The 12939-nt window shown below is 41.4% G+C and overlaps 1 protein-coding gene across 2 annotated transcripts in view; it reads right to left on the bottom strand.

The window, feature by feature from the left end:
- golm2 (golgi membrane protein 2) overlaps positions 1-12939 on the bottom strand; it is a 92343-nt gene that overhangs the window by 43617 nt on the left and 35787 nt on the right. For both annotated transcript variants that reach the window (XM_063066215.1, XM_063066216.1), the window contains exons 3-4: positions 10993-11047; positions 6928-7030 (exon numbers count right to left, since the gene is read on the bottom strand). In XM_063066215.1, coding sequence (XP_062922285.1) covers positions 6928-7030; positions 10993-11047 — 158 coding nt within the window. The remainder of the gene's footprint in view (positions 1-6927; positions 7031-10992; positions 11048-12939) is intronic.

Consider the following 12939-nt stretch of genomic DNA (forward strand, 5'->3'; position numbering starts at 1 on the left):
CATGTTTATACAAATTTGATTCTGATCACTGCATCTGGCCCATTTACTTCAAAAATATTGAAATCTGCACAATTCTGGTGCCATTCTGAAGAGTGGAAAGCCTCCGGGTCCTCCTGTTTCCTCCCACAGTCTAAAAGGCATACTGGGTAGGATAACTGATCATTGTAAATTGGCCCATGATTAGGTTAGGGTTAGTTGAGTTTGCTGGGGTGATAAGGTTCGAAGAGCCTACCCACATTGTATCACGAAATAAAATAATAAACAGTACATATGGGTACCATGAAAATGTATTCAGCGCCCACAATTATTTTCATATTTTCCTGTCTTGTTTTCTAAGCTTAAAATATATTGAAGTTGGTATTCTTTTGAGCTAATCTACAAAACATTGTGTCATGTCAAATTAAAAGAAAAAAATCCAAAACCTGTCAATTTACTTAAAAAAACAAAATTGAGGCTGAAAAGGTATTCATTCCCTTTGGAGTACTTCGCCATGTCTTCAACCTGAGCCTGAGGTTCCAGAGGGATCCTGTGCTGTGGAAGATGTCCTGCCTCGTCCCTGTGCCGAAGACGCCGTGCCCCAGCGGCCTCAATGACTACAGACTGGTGGCATTGACCTCCCACATCATGAAGACTCTGGAGAGACTTGTTCTGGAGCTGCTCCGGCCTATGGTCAGGCCACATTTAGATCCCCTCCAGTTCACCTACCAGCCCCGACTAGGAGTTGAGGATGCCATCGTCATACCTGCTGAACCGTGTCTACGCCCACCTGGACAAGCCAGCGAGCACTGTGAGGGTCATGTTTTTTGACTTCTCCAGTGTTTTCAACACCATCCGCCCTGCTCTGCTGGGGAGAAGCTGACAGCGATGCAGGTGGATGCTTTCCTGGTGTCATGGATTCTTGATTACCTGACTGGCAGACCACAGTACGTGTGCTTGCAACACTGTGTGTCTGACAGAGTGATCAGCAGCACTGGGGCTCCACAGGGGACTGTCTCGTCTCCCTTTCTCTTCACCATTTACACCTCGGACTTCAACTACTGCACAGAGTCTTGACATCTTCAGAAGTTTTCTGATGACTCTGCCATAGTTAGATGCATCAGCAAGGGAGATGAGGCCGAGTACAGGGCTACGGTAGGAAACTTTGTCACATGGTGTGAGCAGAATTATCTGCAGCTTCATGTGAAAAAGACTAAGGAGCTGGTGGTAGACCTGAGGAGAGCTAAGGTACCGGTCACCCCTGTTTCCATCCAGGGGGTCAGCGTGGACATGGTGGAGGATTACAAATACCTGGGGATATGAATTGACAATAAACTGGACTGGTCAAAGAACACTGAGGCTGTCTACAAGAAGGGTCAGAGTCGTCTCTATTTCCTGAGGAGACTGAGGTCCTTTAACATCTGCCAGACGATGCTGAGGATGTTCTACAAGTCTGTGGTGGCCAGTGCTATCATGTTTGCTGTTGTGTGCTGGGGCAGCAGGCTGAGGGTAGCAGACACCAACAGAATCAACAAACTCATAAGGCCAGTGATGTTGTGGGGATGGAACTGGACTCTCTCACGGTGGTGTCTGAAAAGAGGATGCTGTCCAAGTTGCATGCTATCTTGGACAATGTCTCCCATCCACTACATAATGTGCTGGTTGAGCACAGGAGTACATTCAGCCAGAGACTCATTCCACCGAGATGCAAAACAGAGCGTCATAGGAAGTCATTCCTGCCTGTGGCCATCAAACTTTACAACTCCTCCCTTGGAGGGTCAGACACCCTCAGCCAATAGGCTGGTCCTGGACTTATTTCCTGGCATAATTTACATATTACTATTTAACTATTTATGGTTTTATTACTATTTATTATTTATGGTGCAACTGTAACGAAAACCAATTCCTCCAGGATCAATAAAGTATGACTATGACTATGTAATTACTACTAACTTTGCTCAGATGTTATACTGTACAACACCTTACCACCTCACCCAATTTGTTGATGTAGAAAATTGGAGGAACACTGTTTTCAGTGAATTAATACAGGTTTCCCCCGCCATCCGAAGGTAGATCGTTCCTATGAAACAGTTTGTAAGCCGGAATGTCGTAAAGCGAAGAAGCAATTACCATTTATTTATATGGGGAAAATTTGTGAGCATTCGCAGACCCAAAAAATAACCTACCAAATCAGCCAAATAACACATAAAACCTAAAATAACAGTAACATATAATAAACACAGGAACGATATGATAAATACACAGCCTATATAAAGTAGAAATACTTTTCTACAATCATTGCCGCACTATTCTCCATAGCAAAAATCTCATGCAAATGCTCTCGGCAGAAACACTCTCTCCAGTAACCTTTAAGCTATGAAGCTGCCAAATCATACCAAATAACGCATAAAAATACACAGCCTATATAAGGTAGAAATTATGTATGTACAGTGTAGTATCACTTAACGGAATTGGGAAGACAGGCTGGGTCATCAGAGGTTGGGGTGGTGCAGTGGCCCCCACCCTCCAGGTCGCCGACCGATACCGATCCACGAAGCATGCAGGGATGCAGCGGTAGCCGGGTCACACCCAGCACACCTTTAAGAAAAAAGCCGAAATAAACAAGCTAATTCATTAGATTGCGACGCAATCGGCAATTGCCTCAATCTGGGCCGACATTTACGTGCCGGGCGGCATCTAATTAATTAGCTTGTTTATTTCAACTTTCTTCTTAAAGATGTGCTGGGTGTGTCCCGGCTACCACTGCATTCTCCGCAGCAATGTATCCGTCCATGGCCCGGGGGTTGGGGTGGTGGGACATTGGGGTGTCATTTCATCATCATCTGTTTCCATCAGGGCAGGCAGGTCATTATCTTCTCTGTCTGCCTGCCTCGATGTCGAAGGTCGAGGTTCGTCGTCTGCTGTGGCTGGTGTGGAAGGTTTGAAAAACGACAGTGTGCTTGACTGCTTAGCCTCGCACATTTTTCTATCATACAGTTCTTTGTAAGCACTCAAACCATCCTGCAAATATGCCCTAAACCTTTCAAAATTAAAGTCGTACTTTTCTGCAATCATTGTTGTCAATTGCAGCGAAAATCTCACGCAGCTGCTTCACGTTCAGTTCCTGGATGACTTTACTTTCAGTCCGTTCGCTACTGCATTCGGTTTCGATTGTTATCCTTTCCTCTTCCAATTGCATCAGCTCTTCATCTATCAGTTCTTGGCCATGGGATGCCAAAGCCACTTCAACATCATCTTCGGCAACTTCCACAAGCCAAGCTCACTTTGTCCTTACTTCGTTCACCACGATCGAAACACTTAATTATGCCTAGTTTTACGCTAAGTGTAACACCCTTACGAGCTCTTTTAGACTTTTCCGATACATTAGAACTCATCTTGCTAACGGCTGCTCACAGGCACGTGTTTAAGCAATACTGGCTAGAATGCCGTTCTGGGGGAGGAGCGGCTGCTCAGGGCGCGCACTGCCTTTTTTCGTAACAGCGAAAACATCTCCTGTTAGCGAAAACAGGTAACTAATGTAGGTCTTTTGTAACAGCGAGGTTTCATAAAGTGAACGTTCGAGAAGCGGGGGGCACCTGTAAATACCCTCTGTAAGGTCGAACAGTCCTATTTTCAACAGTCCAAACCAAAATGAAGACAAAAGATAACTCATGACAAGTCAGAGAAAATACAATAAAGCACAAATCTGGGGAAGCTTACAAAGGATTCAAATGATTCCAAGTACATTTATTATCCAAGTATGTATAAATTATACAACCTTGAGATTCGTTCACTTACAGGCAGCCACAAGCAAGAAACCCAAAAGAACCCAGTTAAAAAAGACCAACACCTAATGCACAAAGAGGGAAAAAACACAAATCCTGCAAACAATAAAAGCAAGCAACAGCACTCTGAACTAAATTGAACCCAGAGACCCAAATCCCGGAGCAGCAGGAGTAGGCCCATAGCCTTGATCAAAATTCATCACAGAACAGGGCAAATTGCAGTGAAGTTCACAGATACAAAGTGCATAGCAGTTGGAGCAGTCTCAGACAGCACTACAGAGAGTAGAGTGAACACTGCGGAAGACTGAGTGGAATCAGCCCAACCCTCGCCTCCGGTCCCGACATTCCAGTCTATCTGGGCCAGTGTTTAAGACCATAAGACCATGAGACCATAAGACAAAGGAGCAGAAGTAGGCCATTCGGCCCATCGAGTCTGCTCCGCCATTTTATCATGAGCTGATCCATTTTATCCTATTTAGTCCCACTGCCCCGCCTTCTCACCATTACCTTTGATGCCCTGGCTACTCAGATACCTATCAATCTCTGCCTTAAATACACCCAATGACTTGGCCTCCACTGCTGCCCGTGGCAACAAATTCCATAGATTCACCACCCTCTGACTAAAAAAATTTCTTCACATTTCTGTTCTAAATGGGCGCCCTTCAATCCTGAAGTCATGCCCTCTCGTACTAGACTCCCCCATCATGGGAAACAATTTTGCCACATCCACTCTGTCCATGCCTTTTAACATTCGAAATGTTTCTATGAGGTCTCCCCTCATTCTTCTAAACTCCAAGGAATACAGTCCAAGAGCGGACAAACGTTCCTCATATGTTAACCTTCTCATTCCCGGAATCATTCCAGTGAATCTTCTCTGTACTCTCTCCAACGTCAGCACATCCTTTCTTAAATAAGGAGACCAAAACTGCCCACAGTACTCCAAGTGAGGTCTCACCAGCGCCTTATAGAGCCTCAACATCACATCCCTGCTCCTATACTCTATTCCTCTAGAAATGAATGCCAACATTGCATTTGCCTTCTTCACTACTGACTCAATCCAATCACCGGATCATGCCACGCACTAGGACCCGGGCCCTGCCGCAGTGATATGCTCTTGGCCATCCAGCCCAAAGTCATTTGACCTTTTCAAATCAGCTTAGTGCTTAGATAGATTTGACCTCACTCCCAGTACGGGCAACAAAACTCATCCGCCTTGATTCCTCGCTGAATCACTCACTCCAACTCCATCTGTGACGTCAACACTATCACAAACATCTCATGCTCCAACTTTGCATCGCACCAGAAAGACTCAACCCTCAAGTCCACTTTGCCTTCACTCGCCTCGTCATTGTTTGCAGTGATAGTTTACCACAATTTACCCCAGAAAAAATGTTATAATATTTTTATCCATTTTAAAGGCACTGAACATGTGTTGGAGCTCAGTGCAGTCCATCATGAAAAAGTAGATAAAATATGAAAGCAAAGCCATACTGCCTCAAACCCTAAACTTTGTCACAGGAGAAGGCAGCAGCTGTGATGCCAACAGTCACTGAGTGAGCTGCAGAAATCAGGAGATGAAGTGTATGGCTCCACAATTTCCAAGGCCTTGCACAATACAGGTATTTATGGAAGAGTAGCAAGGAAGCCCTGGCTTAAAAAAAAAGCATATCCTTGCCCGTAAATACTTTGCAAAGCATCAATTAGAAGATGCTGTAAAGATATGAAAGAAGGTCTTGTGGTTGGATGAGATTGAAGTGGAACTTTTTGGCCTCAACACCAAGCAGTACATATGGCATAAATCTAATACTGCAAAGTGTGGGGGAGTAGCATCATGCTAAGGGGATGCTTTTCAGTAGCAGGGACTGAAAATCTAGTCAGGTTTGATGGGAGGACAAATGCTGGAAATACAGAGAGATCTTGGATTAAAAACCTGCTAGCCTCTGGCACAGAGCATAAACTGGTGAGGAAGTTTGTCTTTCAGGAGGACAATCACCCAAAGCCCACTGCCAGAGCAACCATGGAGTGGCTTTAAATGAAGAAAATTGATGTCCTTGGGTGGCCCAGTCAGACCCCTGACCTTAACCCAAAAGAACATCTCCGGCAAGACCTCAAGATCGCTGTCCACCACCACTCCCCAGATAACCTGGCACAGCTTAAGCAATTTTGCAAGGAGGACCGGGCAAATCTTGCTCCATCATGTTGTGCAAAGCTGATAAAGACTTGTCTAAAAAGACTACTGACGGTAATAGGTACAGTTGACATTTCGGGCCGAGACTTCGACTGTACCTCTTCCTATAGATGCTGCATTCACCAACAACTTTTATGCGTGTTGCTTTAAATTCCAGCATCTGCAGATTTCCTCGTGTTTACTGACGGTAATAGCTGTGAGAGATGGTTTAGCTAAGTACAGAGCAAAGGGGGATGAATACTTCATGCTTAACAATTTTCCCTGTTTTCTGGGCTCTGATAAAAGGAAGATGTGATTCACAAATAAAAATTCTCAGTTAAATTAATCAAAATCTCTGGTTGCAATACTCTTGAATATTTTTACAAGGCACTGTATAACTCATACACAAGACAAAATATTACCACAAATTTAACAGATAATAAAATATATTCCAGAAGATTGACATTTATACAAGGTGCATTTATGACACAAGTTAAAAAATAAACAGTATAATGCCACAGGCTCTTCATAAGTGATGAGGACTGGGTGGTGGCAGGGAGTTCAGTCATCACATGGCCTAGCGGAAAAAGCTGTTTCCCATACTAACAGTCTTTGTCCTCATGCTAAGGTGCCTCCTGCCTGATGGTATCGTGTCAAAGAGATTATGGAACGGAGGGGAATGATCTTTGACGATACCAAGGGCTCTGCAAAGCAGATGGGTGGAAGAGACACCGGTGATCCTCTAAGCAGTTCTCGCAAACCCTGTTAATCAACTATGGAAAGGGATGAGGAGTCAATGTTTTGGGTAAAAACCAATATCTGATGCTGTCTGACTTGCTGAGTTTAACTAGCATTTTCTGTGTGTTACTCTGGATTTCTAGCATCTTCAGAATCTCATATGATTTGAAGGGTCACTTCAACTATTTTCATTTAATTTAGACAGCTCAATTTCAATTGTCAATTCTGTGTCGAAGGATGAGAGAAACATCAAGATTTTACCTCTCATATTCTAATTTCTTCTCCAAGGTTGTGGAATTTCTCCGGTACTCCTGAAGCTGTTCATCCTGCTTAATGAACTCTTGTCGTAACTCGGTGAGTTGCTCTGTCACAGAGAAATACACTTTAGATGGATTATATATACTGCATTGATCACAGATGTACAGCTCAGAATAAGGTCCTTCGGCCCAAATCATTCATGCTGACTGCATTGCCTATTTATGCTAATGACATTTTCCTGCATTGCATCCCCTCCTCTTCTGTCCTAATATCTTGTAAGTACTAATTGTATCTGCCTCTACCTCTACCATTTTCTATGGCAGCTTGCTCCAAATAACCAGCACCAGATAATCAGCCCGCAATTTTACAAACCTCTACAAGTGGCTAACAGCTATACAAAATCTCTTTCAGAAAGAATCTCAAGCCCACCAATCTTACTTTTCTTCCTATGACTTCCCAGAGCAGCAGCATAACACTCTCTCCTTTTGTACTCCTTCTGTCACACCTAAAACTTTTATAGCCGTAGAGATGGAGCTGCCCTTCCTTCAACTATGTTCCTGTGATAGCAATATTAGACCATGGGCTGATCTATGCTCCGAGCTTCTTAATTAAGTGAGACTCCTCAATTAAATTAAACTCAATTACACCTCCCAGCCCCCTCATGCTTCCCCACCCATCTCTCTGATCTATTTTCCTCACCAGGAGTTCCCAACCTTATTTATGCCATGGACCCCAGTTTGGGAAACATTGTTCTACACGATTCTTACTCCTCACTTGCTTTGCTATTATTCCATGTTCCATCCCAAACCTTCCAGAGCAGGAGCAGAAATCCTCTCTGCATGGATATATCATATCAGTTATATTACCACAAGAAAAATATTCGTCAAATGAAAGTAAGAGAACACACATATAGCACTTTTAGCCCTAGTAAATGTTTCCACATGCATCGGCGGCTCATGAATGTGAAAAGCAATCAAATCTTGTGGAATGATAGTTGCTACCATGTATTGCAGGTGTGAATGGACACAATATGTGAGTGGACTACAATATTTTAAGAACAGCAAGTGCTGGAAACACTCGGCAGGCTGGGGGTGGTTAAGCATCAGTGGAAGGAGAAACCATTAGCATTTCACATCTGAGATCCTCCATCAGTACTGGAAAAAATTTCTAATTCAAGTTAAAATAAGTTTGAATGGAATGGACCGAAAGTTTCCACACAGGGAAAGAGTATAACAAGAAACCACTAGTATGTGGAAATCCAACAAAATGATGAAACTCAAGTCAGGCAGCTTCTAATGAGGGGAATAAATAGTCAACATTGAGCCGAGACACCTCAACTCAGTTCTAATGAAGTGTCTCAGCCCGAACAGCTATTTATTCCTCTCCTTTGTGTTGCCTGACTTGCAGAGTTCCTCCAGCATTTTGTCTCTTACTCGAGATTTCTAGCATCTATAGAACCTCTTTGAGAATGAAGAAACTTATATTTGTAGAGTACATCTTTATTGCAGTAACTATCAATTCTGGCAGTCCAGTAAAAGTGGAAGCAATCTGGAATATATCACATAATAAGGGACTGCTACTACATCGACTCAGGCCTCGGGGGCCGGCGTCAGGCACGATAGTAAGGGAGATACAAAATAATCCCTTGAAACATTATGGAGGAACTCAGCATATCAGGCAGCATTGGTTGACTCTTTATCAGGACTGGAAATGAAGGAGTCAGAAGTCAGAAGTCAGAATAAGGTGAGTACAAGCTGGCAGGTGAAAGGCGAGACCAGATGAGGGCAAAGGTGGGTGGGTGGGAGAGGGAGATGAAGTGAGAAGCTGGGAGGTGAAAGGTGGAAGAGGTAAAGAGCTGAAGAAGGAACCTGATAGGAGATGGACCATGAAAAAATATTATTCCTCTCCATAGATGCTGCCTGATCAGCTGAGTTTCTCCTATACTATGTGTTGTACAAAATAATCCTATTTTATTCAATGCTCTGCCACCACAAAGATCTTGTCATTAGGACAGTGAGCTGTTTACTGTACTGTTTACATGTTCTGCACACTAAATACATTTTGAATTATATTTTAATAATTTACTTGTGGTAATGTTTTATTTTATGTACTGTGTGTGATGCATGTTTTGTGGGCGCACTGTTGTCCAGAGGAACATTATTTCATTTGATTGTATACATATACAGTCAGGTGACAATAAACTTGAACTTCAAATTTTTCTCTTTCAAAAATAATGTTCTCTCATGGCACCACACAGATATACATTTGAAAGGGTGGTGTAGGTAATACTCAGGGGTCTCCAACATTCTAGAGCAGGATCACACGGGATATGACATGACCAAACCTGGGGTTTTGTTTCCCTCAACTGAAGTGGACAAGTCACTGAACCAAAGCTAGTGGAAGATGATCAATAGTCTTGAGGGTTGGATTAGTAACTGAAAAGATATAGACAACCAAAGACAGGGGAGGCACAAGAGTAATAAAAAAAAGGGAGGCACATAAAGGAAATTAGTAAGGCAAAGAAAAGTCAAAATATGGTGAAAATGTTCCAGATAAATCCAAAAGTATTTTACAAGTATAGGGGCTTTAGAATAACTAAGTAAGGAGCAAGGACCATGAAGGAGAATGTGCAATCTGTGTGGAGACAGAAGGTACAGATGGAGCTCTAAGTGTTTACTTTTCATCAGTATTCACACATGAAACTGATTTTGTAGTGGGAAGATTCAGCAAAGGGAGAGGTTAAATTCTAGTGCAAATTACCAAATAAAGAGCTGGTACACTGTATGCTTAAAGGCTGATAAATCGCAACAAGATTTATCCCAGGTTGCTGGGAGAGACAAGCAAAGAGAATAGTAGCTTGTGACTGCCATTTTTAAATCTTTTGATGGCCACGTGAGGTTACAGATGACCTGAGCTTAGCAAACATACCCCCTCAAGAAGGACAGCAAAGAAAAGAGTGGCAATTGCAGATCTGTCACCCCAACAGCAGTAGCAAGGAAATTATTAGGAAAAAATTCTCAGAACAGAATTAATAACCACTTAGAAAGGTTGAAACTGATCAGAGATGGTCAGTATGGCTTTGTCAAGAACAGATCCTATCTGACCAATCTTAGAGTACTTAGATTTCCAGAAGGCATTTGATTAATACCATTAATAAGGAAAATAAAAATTCATGATTGATGTGGATAGAGAATTAGCTAGCTAACAAAACAGCAGGAATAAATGCATTTTCTTTCTGGTTGCCAAGACATAATGTGTGGTGCATCAGACCCCAGTGTGGTAATGGGGTCTCAACATTTTACAATTGATACAAATGAGAAATGAAGGCTCTAAAGGGACGTTAAACTTGCTGTTCACACAATAGGTAGGACATTAAGTTGTGAGGAGAAAGGAAAGCTGCAAAGGAACATATAGATAAGTGGACAACGATCTAACCATGGAGTGTAATGTAGAAAAATATGATATTGTTCACATTCAATAGGTGAAGGGTGTTGATGTAAATTAGTGACATAATCTACAGGTTAAAAGGTTTTTTAAAAAAACCATTCCAACCATGCTTTTGAGATAAGGTGGCATTTTCTGCCAAGGGGGCACCAAAAAAGACAACTATTGTAATTCCAGGCCACACAAAATTTTGTCCAAAAGAAGAGTCTCAGTCCAAAATGCTGACTGTTTATTCCTCTCCATAAATGCTGCCTGACCTGCTGAGTTCCTCCAGCACTTTGTGTCTATTAATCTGTATTTCCAGCACCTGCAGAATCTTATGTTATTGTAATTCTGGTGTCATCTATAGGACAGTTCAAGTTAAGCAGTGTACTTCAAGTACATTTCCCTCCCTAAAGGACAATAATCTCATTAACCTTCCAGAAAAAAAACTGATAATTTAACTGACACCAGCAGGCTCTCTTTAAAGATAATTGCTTATTTATATTTTTGTGACATAAAGCTACTAGTCACTATACCACTGGGAATATTGTTAGTATATTATTTTTTCTAAGCATATTAGTTATGGATTACAAACTAGTCAAATAAAATCTTAAAATTTACTGTTGGCCAAACGGTTCTTACCTTGTAACCGATGGATCACCGACAACTGCTCTGTTACATTATTTTGAAATTTAACCTTAATGAGAGAGAAAAAAAATTGGTAAACTTATGAAGAAATTACTTATTTAACTTCTCAACATGCAACATTCCCAAATCTAATCAGGTGAATTTGTTTGATTAGAGTTTTTTCAAAAGACGGCCAACTATCTTTCTAACTCAAGATGAAGTTCATTGCCACAAAGTTTAATTATACTAACCCTGTCAGACATCATTCTTGAATTTTCATGATGGTGTCATTCTCAAAGATCAGAATTTGCAGACTGACATTTAATTCTTGGTCTTTACAGAGTTACAACTTCCATTCACTGGAACTTGGGATCGGAACTTACTTTCTTAATTCTCCCACATTTAGAAACTCAAACTTTCAATGTACTCAGTACCCACTTTATAAGGTACAGGAGTGGAACCTGATGGGGGTCTTCTGCTGCTGTAGCCCATCCACTTCAAGGATCCACATGTTCTGCGTCCAGAGTTGCCCACCTGCACACCATTATTGTAACGTGTGCTCATGTGAGTTACTGTTACCTCCCTACCAGTTCGAACTACTCTGACCATTTTCTTCTAACCCCCCTCATTAATAGATAACCTCATTGCCACAAAACTGCCATACACTGGACGTTCTGCATTGTCTATAAACTCTAGAGAGACTGTTGTGCATGAAAATCTCAGGAGATCAGTAGCTTGAGATACTCAAATCACCCTCCAGCACCGAAAATCATTCCACAGTCAAAGTCACTTAATGACATTTCTTCCCCCATTCTGATATTTGCTCTGAACAACTGAACCTCTTGACCATATCTGTAAGCTTTATAAATGGAGTTGCTGCCTCATGATTGGCTTATTGCACTAACAAGGTAACTAATAAAGTGCCAACTCAGTGTAGATTCTTCACTTAGTCACTACCTTTAGATGAAACAATTCAACAATTTACAATTTATATTACTGCCAATATTAACTAGTGTACAGTGCCCCAGCAAGGAATGGTGAAGATAAACATTTTGGCTAGAATTAAACTGGGCCTATGCTTTCCACTGCAAGTTCACTTGACTTAAGGAACATTTACAATTGCTGATAGGCATTTCCATTCCTATAAAAAATTTGGATTAAGAAGCTGTTTAAAACCTGCTACAGCTCCTAAATCCACTCCCTTAATACACACAAATTACAAACTGGTTGCTTGATTGAATTTATTCCTGTTAAAATCAACAGAATCTTCCCTTTTTAAATACCATATCCATTTTACTCATGAAGTACAATATATTCATTTTATCAGATGGCAAATTACACTCAGAATATTTCTATCCAAGCATCTGTTTGTAATTGTTGAAGCAGTTCCCCAGAAGGCTCCGGCTTCTTTCATTAGAACATAACATTTCACTTTATTAAAGGCCCTTTGGAACTTTAATACCCCCGACAGTCTTTCAGTTTGATGATATTCCCTCCTTCAAGATCATCTGACGTCAAAAACTTACTTAAAATTCAGATACACAATTTCTCTGAGAACCCCTGTGCTATACAAATAAGCAAGCTGATTTCACAGTCACATTGTTCCTCAGATCACTTCATAAACTTCATCTGGCTTTAGTGGCGCTGCAAAACATTTACATAACTCACAAATAAAATAAAACAGGTATCTACTAAGGAAGATTATCTAAGTTTTTTCAAATGAGCCTCCTCCTTCACAAAAATAGAAGGCAAGAAAATGGCAGATATATCACACATCAGGAACTCAGATCAAACCACACTGTCCAAATCAGGATTCAAACATCTTGAAGGGTGAAACTAAAATTACATTAACCCAATGTTTGATGTTAAAGTCTTTAGAAAATTCAATGCCCATAACCATAGTGTAGCAAAAGAATAATTTCACACTACGAATCCCTGTACTCTATTTCCCTCCAGATGTAC

Source organism: Mobula hypostoma, chromosome 13 (assembly GCF_963921235.1).
Source record: "Mobula hypostoma chromosome 13, sMobHyp1.1, whole genome shotgun sequence".
NCBI classification, from domain to species: Eukaryota; Metazoa; Chordata; class Chondrichthyes; order Myliobatiformes; family Myliobatidae; genus Mobula; species Mobula hypostoma.